Source organism: Apostichopus japonicus, chromosome 13, assembly GCF_037975245.1.
Source record: "Apostichopus japonicus isolate 1M-3 chromosome 13, ASM3797524v1, whole genome shotgun sequence".
NCBI lineage: Eukaryota > Metazoa > Echinodermata > Holothuroidea > Aspidochirotida > Stichopodidae > Apostichopus > Apostichopus japonicus.
In genome coordinates, this window is record NC_092573.1 from 26,627,931 (window position 1) to 26,650,460 (window position 22,530).

The window sequence follows — 22,530 nt, forward strand, 5'->3', positions numbered from 1 at the left end:
CAATTAGAGTGGTACACTAAATGACACCAGTAAGAATTGAATTCATTTTCTTTGTAAAGATTTTACAAAGGCTAAAAGTCATTAGCTCACCTGACTGAAGATAAGATTGTCAATGGGTAACCTGGTAAGACGAGCAAACATTTTTGCTTTGTTGAACTGATTTGAATCTTGTAGCCTCTCCAAGATAAAGGTACACTCAGATTGAAATGATTCCTTCTCACAGCATATCAACTTGCTGAAATATGTATGTTCTTGAGAAGTATCCTTCAAGATAAGATTCAGCTGGTAAAGTAAACTGTAATCTGGATCTGCCAAGTGCATGTCAAAAAAAAAACACAGAAATTTATCGAAAATTAAGTAAAAATTGTCTCCTTCAAAATATGTATTAGCTTGTGGTAGATTATGGAAGTTATGAACTACACTGGTAGCCTGGAGGTTCAGGTTTTCTGTTCGTCATACATGGGGTACTTATGAACAAGGAATGGTGTGGGAAATAATGGTGGTGGTGGAAATAAGTTTTCTAGTCTCTAACTATTCTCCCTCTGTCCAGACTACCAGAAAATAAATGCTTACCTGATGAGGAGACAATTAAGGAGAAGTTGACCTCAGAGAGTAGTTGCAGAAGACTGGACAATTCCCAGTGACTGGAACAAGTAGATAACATAAATATTGCAATCTGGTTTGCTGACTGTTGGTACCACTTTAAATTCCCAATCTTGGGTTTGTGAGTTGTTTCTAGCTGCACCAGTTGAATATTTTCGTATCGCTTACACTGAAGATATGGAAGAATATGTAAACTATATGTTGGAAAATTAGTTGATTGAAAACATAAATTGACAAATTACCATCCAAACCTGACATTTGAACTCATCACCATGTTGAATAAAGGGAGCCTCTATGATTGATTCAATGCTGATCAACAACCATTGTCATTGTTATTTCAGAACAGGAACAAATGTTAACATCCTATTGTGTCATGCAATACTTGTCCTAGCCCCCAGGACAATTTCACAGCCACAGACCGACACAAAACTTTATGTTGAGTGATGTAGTGTTCTATTAAGCTAATAGAGTAACAGAACTTTTCAATTGATGCTTTGATTAAAACATATCAATTTCTGGGAAATAGAACTTCAGGCTTGTTCTAATTAAATTTAGTGATGACATCTTGTAACGTACCTTTGTCTTAACAACATACTAAGTTTTAATTTGTGGAATAAAAAGCTATAGTTATAGCAGCTGTTGGACTGGATGTTTTATGCAAAACCCAAAACAACCATATTATCCACAACACTGTGACTAACAAAGCAGCACAAATCGAACTGTCTTTCTCATGGCTTTATTAAATTAAGTTTATTAACATTATCAGCATTTTACACATATTAACAGAAAAATATTCATTAATGGTATAAAAGTTTTGCATCTGCCATTAAAACGACCACGGACAGGATCTTGACTCCCTTGAGTGTGTGTCTTCATGCAGTGATGGTACTGTAAGCATTTTTTATCCACAGGTATCAAAACACATCACCCCATGCACACTGACATATGCTCCCTCACAGTGTCAAAACATATCATCACCAAACAAACTGCAACAAGGAAACCCTGATGTTTATTATTCAAATTAGTCAAATACAATGTTGTGTCTAACATCAGTGTCATGAATGGCTCCTTGGATATGAAGCAATACTACTTGGTCAAATTCAATGTTGTTTCTAAAATCAGTGTCATGAATGGCTCCTTGGATATGAAGCAATACTACTTGGTCAAATTCAATGTTGTGTCTAAAATTAGTGTCATGTATGGCTCCTTGGATATGAAGCAATACTACTTGGTAAGGTTCAATGTTGTGTCTAACATCAGTGTCATGAATGGCTCTTTGGATATGTAGCAATACTACTTGGTCAAAATTCAATGTTGTCTAACATCAGTGTCATGAATGGCTCCTTGGATATGAAGCAATACTACTTGGTCAAATTCAATGTTGTGTCTAACATCAGTGTCATGAATGGCTCCTTGGATATGAAGCAATACTACTTGGTCAAATTCAATGTTGTGTCTAAACTCAGTGTCATGTATGGCTCCTTGGATATGAAGCAATACTACTTGGTAAGGTTCAATGTTGTGTCTAACATCAGTGTCATGAATGGCTCCTTGGAAATGAAGCAATACTACTTGGTCAAATTCAATTTTGTGTTTAACATCAGTGTCATGAATGGCTCCTTGGATATGAAGCAATACTACTTGGTCAAATTCAATGTTGTGTCTAAAATCAGTGTCAAGAATGGCTCCTTGGATATGAAGCAATACTACTTGGTCAAATTCAATGTTGTGTCTAACATCAGTGTCAAGAATGGCTCCTTGGATATGAAGCAATACTACTTGGTCAAATTCAATTTTGTGTCTAACATCAGTGTCATGAATGGCTCCTTGGATATGAAGCAATACTACTTGGTCAAATTCAATGTTGTGTCTAACATCAGTGTCAAGAATGGCTCCTTGGATATGAAGCAATACTACTTGGTCAAATTCAATGTTGTGTCTAACATCAGTGTCAAGAATGGCTCCTTGGATATGAAGCAATACTACTTGGTCAAATTCAATGTTGTCTAACATCAGTGTCATGAATGGCTCCTTGGATATGAAGCAATACTACTTGGTCAAATTCAATGTTGTGTCTAACATCAGTGTCATGAATGGCTCCTTGGATACGAAGCAATACTACTTGGTAAGGTTTAATATGAAAGGCTCCTTGGATATGAAGCAATACTACTTGGTCAAATTCAATGTTGTGTCTAAAATCAGTTTCATGAATGGCTCCTTGGATATGAAGTAATACTACTTGGTAAGGTTCAATGTTGTGTCTTACATCAGTGTCATGAATGGCTCCTTCGCTATGAAGCAATATTACTTGGTCAAATTCAATGTTGTGTCATGAATGGCTCCTTGGATATGAAGCAACACTACTTGGTCAAATTCAATGTTGTCTAACATCAGTGTCATGAATGGCTCCTTGGATATGAAGCAATACTACTTGGTCAAATTCAATGTTGTGTCTAACATCAGTGTCATGAATGGCTCCTTGGATACGAAGCAATACTACTTGGTCAAATTCAATGTTGTCTTACATCAGTTTCATGAATGGCTCCTTAGATATGAAGCAATACTACTTGGTAAGGTTCAATGTAAAGTCATGAAATGGATGATCTGATATGGAACATGTCATTGATGTTTCCTCATTTCTTACAAAATGAAACTACAAATAACAGTATTGGTAAGGCTACCTTTTGTATTGCTGACTGGAAGGAATCCAAGTGGTCTTTTGCTGCAGTTACATCAAAGTGCAACAAAAATTCACAGCAAAATCTAAGGAACAAGTTCAATGGGCAATTCTGTAAAAAGAAGGGTGTAAATGCACCAAAGAATGACAATTATCAAAAAACAGATATTGAAAAATGATGAACTAGTAAAAAGAAAAAAAGTCAGCAGGCTTAGAGGTTCCTAGCCATATATGATTTTACTGTATATGGAATGACCTGATTGATAGAGCAACTGAGGAAATGTGTCCTGAAGTCAAGTACCAGAACATCAGTTTTTGACCTCTGTTGACTTCAAATCACCTTCAAATCACCTTCAATCAGCATCATATTTGGGCAAATATTTGGACAAGATATGTGACTAAATGTACTTTTTGAAGTAACAAGCAGTAATAATGGCAACTGTAATGGGATGAGGTCGCCTGTTCTGTCTCAAAATAACTTCCTGAGGTCTTTAATATTGATAATTCAAAGCAGTTTTTAAGATATTGTGCAGTATTTCTAATTCAGCTTAGATGCAAATGACATCTTAAAAACCTGTACCAATTAAGTATGGTGAGAGCATGGCTGTTTACCAAGATAGTGAGAGCAATGAAATATTACCCTGATATGGTTTAAACTTTCAAGAATTACTAATAAGGTTCTTAAAAATACAAATCATTCTCAATTTCATAACAACAATATCAACTAAGATCTGACCAATTATGTGCATTTCTGTACATCATGTCCTTGCACAAAATGTAATGCTGAAACCCAAGGCTTTTTATTGGCCACTCCCTAACTAGGAATAAAGGTTTTTAGGGATTGAATTCTGCTAGCATTAAACAACCATTGACTTGAAGCAAATTAGAAGCATTAATTCAAAAACAAAATTATCCAGCTACAGTGCTTTTAATGTTTTCACACTTTCCCCCTTGCTGACCTCAAATGACCTTTGTACTTCATAACAGATTACTGGGCTGCTGACCTTAAATGACCTTTGACCAATACCAACAACAATTCCAAACCAGTTCTACCTATGGGTAACCTACATACCAAATATGGAATGTACGCAAGTTATCCTTTGAAGATATAGCATTTACGAGCAAGTGTCACAAAGACACACACCCCTCCACCATACCATAGATTCGTTCTGCCTTCAGCAAGGAATGAAAAGTAAGATATCTAAAACACAAAAATATCAAACCACAGCATAACTACATAAGACAAAATTTACCAAAATGTTAGACATAAACCGGCTTCTGAGAAAGTACTTAGCAGATAACAAAAAACTGTCAGAAGTTACAAGAACAAATATCTTTTTGTATACCTTATCAAATATGAAAAAGCCTTTATGCACCAAGTTGATGGCACCAGACTCTATAGCTGCATAAATCAGTCTAAAGAGTTCATGAAGAGTCCAAGAATGCCACTGGAATGATGCAGCAGATGCCAGAGAAGATTTGAACTTTGACCTTCCTCTTTCATTGATAATGGTATAAAGCCAGGTACACAGACAATCTACGGGAGATGAATTCTGAAAACAAAATATAACCAGAAATGTGAACATGCATTCAGGTTTCAATGATGAAAATAACTGCATCTTTTAGGAACCTAATATCTGAAGATATCATACTTGCAAGGTTTTGATAGACTGTTCCATTTCACTGAATAGAAGGACCATTGGAATCCACTATAAACAGTGTGGCTATTGTACTCATTGTGATAAATCAGCAGTAAATCCCCACTAGAAATATCATGTTTACAGGTTTTCAGACTTTAACCTCTGACAATCTTAAATGATCTCATTAACCACTAAGAAAACGATAGGCTTACTCCTCTCAACAAACAATAGCATTCATCAATAACATTTGGTGCATTCAAATACTAGAAAATGAGTTACATCCAAGGTTCCTTTCTTGGGATACTATGTTTTTCACCTCTGATGAACTGAAATGATCTTTGACCTCCATTATGAACAGGATCCATCTACACAATATGGGGCATTTACATGCAAAGTTTGAGCCCCATCCAAGTTCCTTGAGATATGGTTTTTACAAGGTTTAAACATTTGTCCTCTGCTGACCTCAAATGATCTTTAATCTCCACCATAAAAATGGCTACTTGAACTCAATATTGGGTATCCACCTACAATTAATGGCATAATTTAACAATTTGAATGAAATGGAAAGAAAACCAGGCACCTGGTAGCAGGAGGCCATAACTGCTAATATTGGTTGGCTTGATGCAATTGCATGCGAGAGAAGGGCGTTGAATGGCTGAGGTTGGGCATCACAGTGAAATATAATGCCAAAGAAATCCTCTGGAATGTCTTTTTCATCCAAATCTAGAAACCATTAAGTAGGCGAGAAATATTTTGAGTCATACAATCAATAAATCACTACATTTGACTGCTTTTAGGTAAAATATCATGCTTTGCACCACAGCTGTATGAGCATCATGACGCAAATTCAATGTCTCACTTGTACAGCATACTTAAACAACTTAAAGATGAAAACATTCTAATGAATATTCACACTATTCAAGTAAGCTATTAACATTGTAATTGAACAAATACACCAATAGCAGTGCTTCTAACATCAAAATCACTCTCATTGCTTTACATTACCGATTTAGTCCACCATCAAAATTAGCAGTATTTCATACAGCAAAATCACTCTCATTGCTTTACAGTACCATTTTAGTCCACCATCAAAATGAGAATACAAGAACCAGAAAGACCTACAGCTGCATTGACATTGTCACCTGATTGATGCCGAGATCAATTTGTCCAATACCGTCAGAACGAACAGTTCGGATTATTCATTATTTCTAGTTTTAAGTGAAAATTTCCTTCCTTATTTGATTCACGGAAAGTCACAGTGTGCAAGGTCTGCATATACTTACATAGTAATGGCAGCAAGTATAATGACTACAGCTGTGGAAGTATTAGAAAGAAACAGCATCTGTTGCCTAAAGCTATCTAGGAGGACTACATCTTAAATATGTAGTAAACAATGAATGAGAAGGATACCTTTTGGTACTGTAACAGCATCATCATTATCAACATCAGTGTCATCAACAAACTGATCCTCAGAGGTTACCTCTTCATCTGACAGGTTATCAGAAACAGAGAACTCTTGGGTTTTTGTGTGTTGATCTATTGAGAGAAAAAAAGGGATTAGATATATGTGAAGCAAACAAATGATGCCAAGAATCAGACCAGCTTAATATCGATGCAACCCATCTTATTATTGCTGTGTTAAACCCACAATTCATCATTTACTCAGCATGTAATATTTTGAGCAAGTGCTGTTCACTCTAGCATGAGTTTGGTTCATATTCATAGCATAACTGATAGTAATGTACTGTAGCATGATGCTAATCATCACAGCATTTTTTTACATTAATTAATTTCTGGAATTGGCAACAAACTTACCGTCTGTTTTTGACAGAACCCCAAATTTGGCATAAAATTTAGCTCTGATGTTTTTTGTGGCCATTAGCTGCTCATGATTCGCTGCCATTTGTTCTGGTTTGGAAGAAGCTGGTCCAAATTTCATGTTCTCAAATGCACTGCTTAGATGATCTCTTAATGCTGAGATTGTAAAGTTCTTCAGAAGTTCAAGAATCTAGAGACAAATACAAATAAACTGTTAAGTAGCATTTTAATAAGAGGAATACAATTATTTTCAAGATACCCTGTCGGTTTGTTAACAAATCAAACTCAACCAGTCAGACTGCAGCCACTGGTATAACACAGGAAATTGGGAATACTAGAAGATGAAGATCAGCTGTTAGGGAGCAATGATGATAGGTCATTATAAGTGGGCACTGAACGTTTTAGCCCGACAGCCCCTTCGATCCCTAAGAAACTATGACAGAGAGCACTAATTCTTGTCAATGCCAACTGTAAATAAATCACACATGCATGTCCTTGTGGCTGTATGATGCTTTTGTATATCAACAAGAGTATGATAGACTAGAAAATGTCAGATGAACTTTGGTTACAGTCTAATGACACCTGGTATCACAGAAAGGCCTGTGAATCATGAGAGGTCATGACAATTTTATTTTCATCTGTGATACTGGTAAACAATGAATATCTATTTGGAAGTACTGTTGGATTGTTTATACGGGAATACAAACATATTAAATATCTTGCTTTTATAGGATACCAGTAGATAATTGAGATAATAACAGGTTGTACAACCAGGGATCTGTTCCATTCAATGCGATATTCTGTGGGTCAGGAATTTGGAAAAATCACTTTCTCTCATTTTTCGTACAACCACATTTTTGGCACATCGGTATTTTCATAGTAGTGATGGCATGGGTATAGCATATGCTCAGCTGTGTGTACATAACAAAATGAACGCATGACAGCACACTTCAAGAGTTATGAACCTGTTTCATAGAATTGGTCATTAAAACTGATAACGAATTTGCATCAAATCTGCAATCGTTACTTAAGAATATGGATTCTGTGTTACCAGTGTGGCATTTTTATATCATTTTGGATGCTCACAACAACATAACCACGTAGATTATTCTTTTAATACTTGTGACATTTTGGTTAGAAGGAATGTAAGACATGCCCTTCTAATTTTGAGAGAACTTATTTGAATTCTGCGCTTCATGAAAATACTGTCTCTTGGAAATCAGTTGCAGTTAGTTTAACTTTCTTTTCTACAAGTTTTTCTGTCTGTTTCATAATGGGTTACTCTGTTACACGTTTTTCATTATAACACTAGATTTCATAAGTACAATACTTATTCTTATAATATGTTACATAACATCTATGTCCAGGACTCATGTGTATCATTCTCAAGTAAGATGTTTTGGTGTCGTCCTTTGAAATTCTTCAAGTGAAAACGTTAGAAATAGAAAATCAATTTCATCTCATAAGAGAAAACTTAAGTATTATCTAGCTAAAGAATACTAACAAATAATTTTTGTATAGTTCTGCCTTATTATGAGCATTGAATTAATTTTCTGTTCGGTTCTGATAAACTCCAATGTGTTTTTTTCCCCTGTGGTTTGTGTGTTTTACTTTTCTCCTTTTAATGTTGGAATTTTGGGATTTACTTTGTATAGCGACCACACTCGAAAAGTTCTCTTATTTCTGGTCCAGCTGCCTGATTGTTATATAACTATGTATTAATAACTGGAAATGTTTGTAATTTAATGGCAGAAATAAAGAAAACTTGTTTAGGAATACTAGCAGACAAAACATACCTGAGTTCGGGAATACTGATGGATTTGTGCAAAGCAGGTAAATTGGAGCCACTGATTTTTCTCTGCACACTGCTTAAGATAAACAGTAGAGTATGGAAGGTTGTGCCGCTGACAGAACAAAACAGCTAAACTCCAGACCTCAGATGCTTCCCATGAAGTACTGTAATCATAAACCAGAAGCCAACAGACTGAGAACATGTAAGGAACACTGTACACTTTGACCTCAAATGACCTTTGATATCTACAGCTAAACATAGAGTTCAGTTACTCACATAGGTGGCTGACACACTATGTAAACATTTTATCCAGACTTCACTTGTTTTCTGAGTTGTCATATTCAAGACATTGACCTCTGGGCACCTCAATGGAGCATTGTTCTCAACAAAATAACACGTTTCATGTATTTAAGTTAATAAGTTTCTGTATTTACAAAGATTTTCCAACTTTGACCTTTCGAACCTCAAACGACTTTCGACCCTCTACAACAAACAACGAGGGCAATCTATGGAGTTGCAGATCCCACCTCCTTCATAATGGAAGTGATTGATCTCAATTGACCTTTGTCCTCGAAAGAAAACACCACCAGAAAGCCAGTTGGCTTTGTGATTCCTTGCCATATTATTTCAAATAACTATCTAATGTAAGAGCAAGTGAGTTAAAATTATCCAAGATTTAAGTAACAACCAGAAAAGATCACATATTTCCAGCTCTTAAATGTGGCACTTCCTTCTGGGCATCAACCATTTCATTCACTGATAAGGATAGAATTTGTATAAATTCCAAAAAGTTTCAACATGCAAAAATGTACTAATAAAATCAGTCATGCTACCTTGCAACTATCCCTTTAAACATTGTTATTCATGAACCAGAGCTCTACATGGCATTGTTTATACACTGTCAAATATTTTTCACAACTTAGCCAAGCAAAAGTCATCTAGTATAAATCATAGAAAATATGGCCAATTTTGAGATAACCTATTTATTGACCCCTTAAGTCAATTTTTCCACTATTTGAGATAACTTGTTGACTGGGAGAGGCTCAGAGTGTAAAAACTGATAAGGACCTGCTGATTGTCTCACAGTGAATGTGTTAAATATTATTATGAGATTGAAGCACATTTCATTTCCTGGATGACTGTATGTTTCGTTGATCATCTATATAGCTCCTTCACAGTACTAAAACTGAATTTGACCAAACTATTTTCACCAGAATAAAATCAAATCATTTTAAGTTAAGTGTAGTTTTAATTTTGGAGTTATCATGTTAAAAGGTTTTCAGACTTTGATACTTGTTAACCTCATTAAATTTGACCTCTACAAATTTCCATAGGATTCTTGCATTCACCAAGCTGGATCTACATACTAAGTATAAAGTTGAAGATAGATGTACTTATTGACTTATCCTGTTAAATTTCGATAGAGTTCCTCTACTCAATATGGGACATCAACTTGCCAAGCATGAGATTCATTGAAGCTTCTCTTCTTGAGATATCATGTTTTCAATGTTTTCACATTTTGACCTCTGGTGACCTACTATGACCTTTGATCCCAGCTAGTGGTTGATAACTCATTATGTTGCACATACATGCAACTTTAGAATATTGAGTTTCATGTTTACAATGTTTCCACAGTTTGACCTATGGTAACCTATTGTGAGTTTGATTCCCACCAAAAACAAAAGCAGCCAAGAACTCAATATGGTGCATCTACACAAAATTCCATCGAACTTTAAATATTGAGTTATCATTTTTACCAGGGTTTCACCATTTGACCTCTGGTGCGTAGTATGACCTTTGATCCCAGCCAAAATCAATAGTAGCCAAAACTCAATATGGTGCATCTACATACAACATTTGAAGTCCATCCACCTTAAGAATATTGATTTATCGTGTTTACAAGCCACAGCGTCACATATGCACTCTGCATAATGACCAGAATAATTCTTTTAGCTATCAGCAAGGCAAACAAGATCTGTATCACTCTCTACATATCATGTGGTGTAAAGCCTTATGTTGACAAGCAGCATATGACTAACACATGGCGACACACCTTTTGCTCACACACACACGCACACAAACATCCTTACATTTCTGATGTGGGGTGAAGTACAATATCTTATCTCCCTATACATTACATGTAGGGAGATGAGATAAATAGGTTCTTGGAATTACCAAGGTTGATCCACATTCCAAGTATTAAATGCATCCAAGTTTTCTTTAGAAATTATCAACTTTATAAAGGTTTTCAGCCTCACAGGACCTTTGCCCTCTACGATAAATACTTGCACTCACTTTGGTGGATCCACACACCCCAGTCTAAGGTTAAACCAGTTTTCATGTCACTGTCAATTTCTTTGAGCTACAAGTGTATCAATATTAACAACTTGTGCTAAACCAGAAATAAGGGAATCCATGCCAAATGTTACATGAGAACATTGTATGCAACACTGCACACAAGATTTTAACATTTGCCCTCAAATGTTTTCACCTTCATAGCTAGCAACAAGGCTCTGGTACTCTATGAGGAGAACCTACAAGCTATAACTTCATCTAAGCTTTTCTTTTTCCAAAATAGAGAAAGTTGGTGTACATCCTTGTGATTACTTACTGTGACTCTCTTAAAAATGCATGATTTAAGCAATAGCACTTATTGAGTAATGACACATATGATACAGACAACTCAGTCACAGAAAAAATGAAACTTTGTCTGCGGGAAAGAATCTGGACAGATTTCTTTCTGCCTGGTTGACTGAATGAAAGAAGAAGTAAATCAATATAATCATGGTTTTGGGTGTTGGTTAATTTGAAACAACAGAAAAGTAGGGATTCACTGGATACAGTCTAGCCAAATTATTCAGCTGGATAATGTAAAACTATCTGGTTCCAGCAGAATTTGCAAAAGATCCAGCTGAATCTGACTGAACAGTAGTGCATACAAGCACTTCTACTTGCTTTAGTAGGATGTTTCTTTAGGATGTTATACTAATCTACGTTTGAGACAATCATCATAATTATTGTACCAGTTTGACAGGTTAGTGAGTGCATTCATGCAGCATACTGTATCATACCCACAACGTGATCTTGTAATTTATGCTATTTGGGGTCAGCTTGCGAGTCGGCTATTCAGATATTGGAAAATCGTTGCAAAACTCATTTCAAATTTGGTAAAAAACTTGTATATAGTTCTCAAGAAACTCTATGACATTTTATTTATTTAAGTCTTGAACATTATGCTATCTTTTCATTTTTTTTCATGAAAAATTAAAAAATGTTGCTTGGTAACTTATAATCTACACTATATATAAAAAGGAGAGATTTTTTCTTTCATTATTTGTTCATCTTTAAATTGGAACCAATACTAGTAGTCTATATCAGTTCAACAAAAGTTGCACAGTTAAATTCAAAGACAGATATTCCCTAACTTTATAATTACGACTGAACTTAACTGCTTTCAGAAGGCCTTCATCTTTATTAACTGTGAAGAAGGATTTCAAATGTTTCCATCCATGCTTAATCTCACTCTGGTAATTGGAAAGTATGCATTCAAGGTTTTTTTTTTTTTTGTATGTCTCTTCATATTCCAGGAATTGAATGTACACTACTTCCTGGTAATTTTTTTCTTCCATCATTTTCACTGCCTTCCACCGGTTGTAAAATGGAAACATAATGTGGTCCTTGTGAATCTTGTTCAAACCAGCAGCAACTGGTTACAGAAGTGATACACAATGAATGTAAATCTAAGAAACCTCTCCCAATCCATTTTAAGCACATCTATACAAGTTGTAATGAAGGTGGAGATGTTTTCTCAACTTTTTGTTCTTTTTTACACATTAATTTTCTCTATGAAATCTAGTACTGTCAGATTTTGAGTAAGATCCATCCAACTCTGGTTCCAGGAACTTGGATCCAGTGCATGCCTAGAAGAAGGCAACATGACAAATCACTTCTATCCATGAATCACAGCCACATATCTAGATATGTTCTGTGTCAATGTTGCATATATGCTTTTTCAGAGTTGTGGATCTACTAAGAGCTTATAGCATTCACCAAAAACTTTTCATTGGAGAAGACTTTGTAGGTTTACTTTAAGTTAACTATTTTTCTTACCAATCTTGGAATTGCTGATTCACTTTGGCTGATATTGCTCTTTCTAACATCTCTAGCACATATATGGCACTGGATTGTGATCCTTTCAAGCACGCCATGAGTAGCATAACTGAAGAGCCAAAATACAAGAGTATATGAATCACCTTAACAATAACTGCAATATTATATCTTTTACACTCCTAGCAGTACCTGGAACAAAATGTGGGGTGTATGATTCAGTGAGGCATATCAACTTAGTGAGCACCAAGTATTGGAAGGGGCACAAGGGCTCACTTTTGATGATTGTGTATGAACACCTATTTATATCAAGTTTACTTTTTTCATGATGATTAAGAGAGTCAATTACAAGCTAGTCGTGTAATTTACTCACTGGATTGGCATTATCTGCTCTCTGAAATACAATAGAACAACCAGCATATTCATGAATAGTTAGAGAAGCAAAGGTACAAGTCAAACCCATAGAATCAAAATCTATTTCACAACCAAACATTTGATGTGCACAACTGTTCACATAATGCTCTTGTACTTAATAAGGTGGATCTACATAATTCATTTAAACTTTATTTTTACAATGATGCTACTGCAAGGTGTTCACATTGAACTCTTTTAACCTTAAATAACTTTGACTGAAGAAAAAAAAACAATGTGATTCTTGTACTCAATAATGTGAAACAGATCCCAAGATTTAAGCTTCAAGCTTTCTTTTCTTAAAGTTATGTTTTCAGACTGACATCTGTGGTCTTTTGACCTTTGACCTCCAAAGTACACTAAAAGATACATTTGTACTCATAAGGCTGATCCACTTTACAGTATATATCTAAGATTTCCTTTTGGAGTTAACAAATTTAGCTTTCATACTTTCACCTCTGTTCAGGGTGAAGCACAATTTTTCAAACCACATTTCGACATATTATTTCTGTAGTATTATTTCTCAACCCATCCCCATAACCAATACCCCGAGACATGACCCAAAACTGGTGTAAACAAAAATATACATCCCATGTTTTATAATACAATGTCAACGTAGCTTTATGAACAACCCCTACATTTACTGCACGGTGCAAACATTTCTTTGTGAGTTGCCAGATGTTTCTCTGCGCATACGAGACCTTTAGCCTAGTTAGTAAAAAGACAACTTTTGCACATGACTTTCATATGAAAAATAAAAGAACAAAACAAGTGATCACAATGGTGAATTCTGTGACCAATAACAGGGCCTGTAGGACCACAAGCTTATCAGTATCTAACATGATTATTTTAAGAGGCATGTTCAAACTTTTCCCCTCCCCGCACACCCTCGAAACAAAACATTTCCGTGGGGCCAGTGTATCTGAAGAAGTCAGCTTCAGCAGGTCAAACTTGCAGTCTCACTGCTTACTACCGTGGGCTGAGCTGTTGTCCATATATACACTGTAAGTTCTAACCCCTTTAATACAATTGTAATAGCCTATGCTGAAACCAGAAAGCCAGTTAGCTTTGTGATGCCATACAATTTGCTACCTGACTAATGTAGAGCAAGTGAGTTAAATTTCCAAGAATTAAGTGACAACCAGAAATGATTTGTAGCGATCCCTTGTGGCCATCAACCATGTCATTCACTCATAAGGATTTTACAGTATTAACTTTTAAACCAAAACATTTCAATATCCAGAAAGAACAGTCTTCCTGTGTGAAATACATAGATATTTCATTAAAGGACATTTTCTTTTACCAATTTTGAGCTAGCAAATAGCTCTGCTACCTTCTGTCTGTTTAGTAATTGTTATTAATGAATGAGAGTTACATGACATTGCTAATACACTGTGAAATATTTTCAAAGCCATTTCATCTAGTATAAATTACAGAGAATATGGTCAATTTTGAAACCATTTGAGCATTAGAGATTCACAGATTAATTGTAGCTCTAAGTTTGGACTCTGACACCTGTTGACCTCATGTGGCCCTTGACCTCTACCAATTTCAATAGGGTTCTTGCACTCACGAAGCTTAATCTGCATACCATGTATGAAGTTCAACAATGATGTACTTTTTGAGTTATCGTGTTCACAAAGTTTGCAGACTTTGACCTCTGTTGACCCCTAATTACCATTGAACTTTACAGAAAACAATAAGCTTCTTGTACTCAATAAGATGGATCCACATAGACCACATACTAAGTATGATTTTAATCCACCATCAACTTTTCTGAGTTACAGTGTTTACCATACACACAAACACGCCATCACCATCGCATAGATTACTTTGGCCTCCGGTAACGAATAAAAAATATCAAAGCTATTTATGTTTTTATTATACTCTTTCATTTATTCTAATTTACCTTCGTTTGCAGTAGGTGACTGCACAACTTTGATGGGACGCCTACACAATTATAGGTTAATATATATCCCAAAAGTTAAATGTTGTTCATCATTTTTTTAATATGGTGACATCAAATGACCTTTGGCCACCACAGATAACAGAAGGGTTCTTCTACTCAATTAGTTGAATTCACATACAAAGTATGAAGATGAATCACAGTGTCGTTTTTGAGTTGAAAGGTTTATAAGCCAAAGCATCACACCCATCCACACAAGCACAAACACATGTAATGACCATCCTTTTGCCTCCAGCAAGGAAATAAAACAGAAATAGCATATATAGCAAAGATTCCACCTAAAAACAGCACTGCAAGGAAATAAAACAGAAATAGCAAATATTCCACCTAACAACAGCACTGCACAGTTGTAATTACAGTCAAGGGAATCTGGATTCCGGTGGATCTGAAGCAGGAAGTTAACATTGTGCAAACATTCTAACCCTGTCTGCAATATGCCTTCACCCTTATACTTACCCTTACTCTTATCTTCAAGCTAATAACACTACTTGCCATCCATAGCCATGCCTAAAACTAATCCTCTTCACAATGCTACACATTCAATTACTCTTGTCTGATTAATTAGGTACTGTTCCTTCCATATGGCTAGGATCTTCTTGATCTTATTTCCTCAACGTGCAGGTTCTTAATTATTTTGTCATTCATGAAGGAAGCTTACCTAGCTGTTCCTCTTTGTTTTTTAGTTCATCTTGAATCCTTTTTTCTGTATTTCTTGGTGTCTTGCTGCTCAGATGACCCAGTTTGGATTTGTGAAATTCCAAAATGACACCAGCAGAATGTACGTCAACCCTCACTGAAGTGCTGCTTTTACCAAGCATTTCAGCAAATGCAACACAAGCAGCTGTGACAGATGGCTTGGAAATGTTTCTGACAGCTGTGCAATAGGATTTCATATAGGCTTGACATATTCTGAAAATAAATTACAGCAGATTTGTGTGCAAAATGTCACTTTGCATCCAGCTAGAGTGTGATGCATTGATTCCACTGTTGACATAGAGTCAAGTTAGTCAATATAAACAGAACATATACATAGAGTAAGTGACCTCACCTAACCAGATCCACATGACAACCTGTTGAGCTGCTCCTTAAAACCTCACAATTTCACACTTGAAAAGCAAAGTTTGAACCAATAAAGAATGCTTAATTTCATGTTTTCATAGGTTACCATAAGTGTGATATTTGGTTATTCAAATAATTCTGTGGTGGAATACGCATTTTTCCCAATAAGAATCAGTTTACTTATGCCAACTATAAGCATTTTTTTATGAAATCACCTTTAAAAGAGTACTGCATTGATGAGGTCATAACAGAAACTTAAATTTAAATCAGTTTAGTCAGTGACAGTGTATGTTGTCCCTGACGATGCAGTTAGAACAAACTAGGCATGACATTAGATGGCTGGTGAACACTATTTCTTTATTTACTACCACTTCAAAAATTATTGTGCACACATCTACCAAGTTTGAACATAATTGCCTTTATGGTTTGTAGTTCCTGACACACATTTTTGTTCACACACAAACACACACTATCATCATTGCAAACATGACAATTTACATTGCAGCCCAAACCTTAGCAATGTTACACCTTACCAGAGAATTAACAAAGTTCCAATCTCAGACCATAAATTCCCCTTCAAACTTTCCGAATATTCTGCTACCACCACTCTCTCCCTCCCCTTCTTATAAAGTCTTACTTGTATTTGTAAGCACTTCCATTTTCTTGCATTAAATTTATGATGAAAGCCGAGAATGCAAATGATGGCCTGCCTTGTCTGAGGTAATGAGTGAAGCTGAAGCTCTCAATGTATGCAAACATTTTAACTAAGTCAGCATGAGAAAAGTGAGGCATCTCTCCGTGCATAATGTCTGTGCTTTCTGGTCAAGGTGGAAGAAACAAAATTCAAGCATTAGTTATATCACTTAGTATTAAAGCATATTAAATTGGCACTCACTCATGTAGAACAACTGTTGAGTAAATCAACATTAACAAAATCCCTCTCTTCCATGCATCTAATACAGTACTGCATTAATCCGAAAAGGGAACTCTCATATATAATAGTATCTCTATTTTCTGTATTAAGTCATACATCACTGGAAGGAATTGAAAGATGTTGAGTGCAACCATTTGCATCAACAGATCAAGCATATCCTATAGAAAGTTGTTTTTTCATTCATAACCATCTTTTAGATGAAATTTTTGATGAAAATTGAAATATTCATTAACAACTAAGTTATACTTTAACTTTAAGTTCAAATACTCTTACCTGCCACATTGTTAGATGTTTGCCATGCAAAAGTTTTGGCACAATGCACTGGAATGTTTCCCTATAAAAAGTGAACAAATGTGATGAAAGAAGGGAATGAGTTTATTATAGTTTTAGTGCTCATATCTAAGAACCTTTCATAACAAGATTTAACCAGAAACAGAGAAAAATATTTAATCTCTTGGTGTTAGAATCTCTGGTGACTCTTGTTGTGTTTTACTAAAGGAACAATATACAGCTCAGCAGATGCAAGCCATCAACTCTCATGATACAGTCCTACTGTTCTACAATCATAGTAGACATAGCACATGTGAAAGTCAATTCATGCTTCTGCAATTGACAGGGACCTTTGCATGTGATGGTCTACTATCGTGTTAGTCTACTATCATGTGACAGTCTACTCTCATGTGGCAGTCAACTCTCATGTAGCAGTCTACTCTCATGATTTATGTACAAATATCAGGGACCTTTAATGTGACAGTCTATTCTCATAATATTATATACAAATATCATAGAACTTTTAATGTAACAGTCTACTCTCATGTGACCGTGTATTCTCATGATACCATCTACAATTGTAAGGGACTAATTCATGTGAGTCTACTCTTATGTGGGTGTCTACTCATATACAAATATCAGGGACCCGTTCATGTGACAGTCTACTCTAATGATTTATGTGCAAATTCCAGGGACCTCTCAATGTGACAGTTGACTCTCATGTATGATCTATGTAAAATGTCTGTGACCTTTCAATGTGACAGTTTACTCTCACGTGACAGTCTACTCTCATAATATCACATAAAAATGTCAGGGACCTTTAATTTGAGTCTACTCTCACGTGACAGTCAACCCTCATAATATCATATACAACTGTCAAGGAACTTTACATGTGACAGTCTACTCTCACATGACAGTCTACTCTCATGATTTATGTACAATTTTCTGTGACCTTTTAATGGGACAGTCTACTCACATAACAGCATACTCTCATGATTTTATGTACAAATGTCAGGGACCTATTCATGTGAGTCTACTCTCATGTAAAGTCTACTCTCATGTAAAGTCTACTCTCATGAAATAGTCTACTATCATATTTCTAAATATTTATACTTTGATATATATAATAATTTGCTTCAATCATCATAGACTTGTCTCCTACCTTTAGCAGCTGATAAACTGTGATATCTTGAGGAGGGATACCATCTTCCTCTCCTTGTGGAAATATTGCCCTCTGCAGTTTAGGATATGGCTTCAAACATTGTTCCAACATAATATGGTCAACTTTCCAAAGCTTTTCTGCACTTGTTGAGGGATTTAATGCCTATGGGAAAGCAAGAATTTACTCAGATGTAGTCTGTCCATGCAAGATAACAACATTAAACATTTAATGTTAGCAGTTACAGCTTCAATAAAGTCCAAGTGCCTTCACATTCCATAACCTTACATGTCTTTGACCACACTTACACTAGACTTCAATCAAATTTGACATTTCAAATTCAGCCTGATACTGAACTTGCCACATTTTGCTTGGCGGGATCTATCAGAGTTTGGAAATTAGCATAATCCAACAGTTTCCTTAGGATAAAGAGGAGTGAGATTGGAAATTAGCATAATCCAACAGTTTCCTTAGGATAAAGAGGAGTGAGATTGGAAATTAGCATAATCCAACAGTTTCCTTAGGATAAAGAGGAGTGAGATTGGAAATTAGCATAATCCAACAGTTTCCTTAGGATAAAGAGGAGTGAGATTGGAAATTAGCATAATCCAACAGTTTCCTTAGGATAAAGAGGAGTGAGATTGGAAATTAGCATAATCCAACAGTTTCCTTAGGATAAAGAGGAGTGAGATTGGAAATTAGCATAATCCAACAGTTTCCTTAGGATAAAGAGGAGTGAGATTGGAAATTAGCATAATCCAACAGTTTCCTTAGGATAAAGAGGAGTGAGATTGGAAATTAGCATAATCCAACAGTTTCCTTAGGATAAAGAGGAGTGAGATTGGAAATTAGCATAATCCAACAGTTTCCTTAGGATAAAGAGGAGTGAGATTGGGGGAGAGGGTGATGTCATTCCGTGGGTGATGCTTAATGACAATATCTTCCATTGAATGAGTAGACTTTGCACAAGGAATGTCTACCAAATGGACCCTACTGTTTATGGGCTTCATCATGAAAATACACAGGTAGATGCTGCACAGGGTATTACATATGAAACCACAGCAGGATCAGATATAAAATACAAGCATATGAGGACACCCCCAGGCCTAGAAGGCTCACAGTGACAGTTTGATGGGTTTCATTCCAGCGTTTCATGAGAAAAAAAATCTTGAGGTAGTGCCTCACAATTTTGTTACTTGCTCATTTGGTAGGACATGTGTTATCAAGTTCCATTCAAATTATTTATTTCGTTAGGGAAGTCAGGTGAAATTAATTTTACAAAAATGTTTAAGTTTGTAAACTTGGAGTTTATTTGTTGAAGTTTGCATTACTTTGGATAATTTTTGTATTTTACCATAACATTTGACTGTGGAAATATTAAAAAGGTAAGCAAATATCTTTCAAATCTTATTCATGTGGGCCTATGAAATTATGCAAATAAAGCTATAAGTTTGAAAAGCAGTTCAGTAGGATTAGAGTGTAGGATGCAACATAGCCTACTCCTATTCTCCTACTGTAATACAGGTTAGGCTTGCCCAGACACTATGTATGAAAGTTCAGGAGGGGAACAAATACTATATGGGGATAAGGAGGGTGAGAGTGGTTTGCTTTGATATTGTGGGGGTTAAAATGCAGAAGTGAGGCTCCCCTAAAATGTTTTGGAATACTAATTTAAAAGAAACCAAACTCTAAAGCTTGTTTTTCTATTTGTGATGCATTGAAAAATACTTGAAAATTTGGCCAGATTTAAAGAAAAATCTGGCTGAATTCAAGTATTGGAACACTACTCATATAATGTGGACTCTTCTGAGGAATAATGTTTTTACAACATTAGTACCACTACCAATATATACTAATACTGATTATGTCTCAGATGAAGTGTTCTAGAACAGTTCATTGTATTATTTTACTTGCAACCTACCTCAGTGATGTTGCCAGGAGCATAAAGTAATGTTGCCAAAGCAACAACAACATTACCATCTTGTAAGAGACTTGTAACAGAAGGCTGGGCTACTGCTTGAAGGAGCCTGGAATTTGCTAGACTAGCTTGAAAGACAAGGGCTGGGTCTAAAACAGAAACAACACTTTGATAACATGAAATACAAAAGGCAAACAGCTGTTTAACTTTACATTCTGACGTTAAGCTCACAGTACCATTATTAAAAAATATTTCCATTAACATTTGACATTTGAAAGTTTAAGTGATCATGAAACCAATTTGGTTGACCAAATATATGAAGTATAATATACAAGATATGATACAGTCAACATTCTAAGCATGACCCAGGTACAAAAACTCCCTGACCACATATAGTAATGTAATTAATGGTATGTATGAACTGAATAAGAATTGCCCCAGGATGCTTTTCAGATGTCACTTTTACTCCTTCACATGGGAGCAAAGCATAGCAATCAAAAGAGTACTGTCTAATCAGATACATGGGAATAATGACTGATGGGTAAAGCATATCAAATTATGATTGAAACCACAACTTCAGAATTATTATTTAGTATACACAACAGTGATGGATTCCAATCATGAACATTTCCTACGATAACTGAAAATTTTGCAATGTGGTGAACTAAAATACTTATTTCTTGTCTGTACGTTGGTACTAGAACAATTTCCAATGACACAAAAAGTCATTTACTAGTTTGGATCTTCTAGGTAGCAATAAAAGCTTCCAGTGTTATTATTATTTACTGTCTACAATGCATACTGTTGTGTACATCAAACAATATATGTAGATAACAGGACCAATAATAAGATAAAAGCATCAGGCTAGTAACTCTATAAAGGTAAAGGCACAACCACAGCAAGTCTGGATGGATAGCTGTAGAATTATCATCCAAACACTGACTTGTATGGTTACATTATGGCTAGTAACTCTATAAAGGTAAAGGCACAACCACAGCAAGTCTGGATGAATAGCTGTAGAATTATCATCCAAACACTGACTTGTATTGTTACATTATGGCTAGGAACTCTATAAAGGTAAAGGCACAACCACAGCAAGTCTGGATGGATAGCTGCAGAATTATCATCCAAACACTGACTTGTATTGTTACATTATGGCTAGTAACTCTATAAAGGTAAAGGCACAACCACAGCAAGTCTGGATGGATAGCTGTAGAATTATCATCCAAACACTGACTTGTATTGTTACATTATGGCTAGTAACTCTATAAAGGTAAAGGCACAACCACAGCAAGTCTGGATGGATAGCTGTAGAATTATCATCCAAACACTGACTTGTATTGTTACATTATGGCTAGTAACTCTATAAAGGTAAAGGCACAACCACAGCAAGTCTGGATGGATAGCTGTAGAATTATCATCCAAACACTGACTTGTATTGTTACATTATGGCTAGTAACTCTATAAAGGTAAAGGCACAACCACAGCAAGTCTGGATGGATAGCTTTAGAATGATCATCCAAACACTGACTTGTATGGTTACATTATGGCTAGTAACTCTATAAAGGTAAAGGCACAACCACAGCAAGTCTGGATGGATAGCTGTAGAATTATCCAAACACTGACTTGTATGGTTACATTATGGCTAGTAACTCTATAAAGGTAAAGGCACAACCACAGCAAGTCTGGGTGGATAGCTGTGGAATTATCCAAACACTGACTTGTATGGTTACATTATGGCTAGTAACTCTATAAAGGTAAAGGCACAACCACAGCAAGTCTGGATGGATAGCTGTGGAATTATCCAAACACTGACTTGTATGGTTACATTATGGCTAGTAACTCTATAAAGGTTAAGGCACAACCACAGCAAGTCTGGATGGATAGCTTTAGAATTATCATCCAAACACTGACTTGTATTGTTACATTATGGCTAGTAACTCTATAAAGGTAAAGGCACAACCACAGCAAGTCTGGATGGATAGCTGTGGAATTATCCAAACACTGACTTGTATGGTTACATTATGGCTAGTAACTCTATAAAGGTAAAGGCACAACCACAGCAAGTCTGGATGGATAGCTGTAGAATTATCATCCAAACACTGACTTGTATTGTTACATTATGGCTAGTAACTCTATAAAGGTAAAGGCACAACCACAGCAAGTCTGGATGGAT

At 35.7% G+C, this 22,530-nt stretch overlaps 1 protein-coding gene across 6 annotated transcripts in view; it reads right to left on the reverse strand.

Moving 5' to 3' along the window:
- The window catches only part of LOC139978229 (spatacsin-like), a 73,955-nt gene that overhangs the window by 27,979 nt on the left and 23,446 nt on the right, over positions 1–22,530 (reverse strand). For all 6 annotated transcript variants that reach the window (XR_011796928.1, XM_071988207.1, XM_071988204.1 and 3 more), the window contains exons 14-27: positions 20,358–20,503; positions 18,440–18,601; positions 17,281–17,341; positions 16,711–16,891; positions 15,673–15,923; positions 12,641–12,749; positions 8,535–8,694; positions 6,736–6,928; positions 6,331–6,456; positions 5,501–5,643; positions 4,627–4,833; positions 3,285–3,392; positions 574–772; positions 91–308 (exon numbers count right to left, since the gene is read on the reverse strand). Coding sequence is in view for 5 of the 6 variants with exons in the window: in XM_071988207.1 (XP_071844308.1) it covers positions 91–308; positions 574–772; positions 3,285–3,392; positions 4,627–4,833; positions 5,501–5,643; positions 6,331–6,456; positions 6,736–6,928; positions 8,535–8,694; positions 12,641–12,749; positions 15,673–15,923; positions 16,711–16,891; positions 17,281–17,341; positions 18,440–18,601; positions 20,358–20,503 (2,264 nt within the window). In the remaining variant the exon portion in view is untranslated. The remainder of the gene's footprint in view (positions 1–90; positions 309–573; positions 773–3,284; positions 3,393–4,626; positions 4,834–5,500; positions 5,644–6,330; positions 6,457–6,735; positions 6,929–8,534; positions 8,695–12,640; positions 12,750–15,672; positions 15,924–16,710; positions 16,892–17,280; positions 17,342–18,439; positions 18,602–20,357; positions 20,504–22,530) is intronic.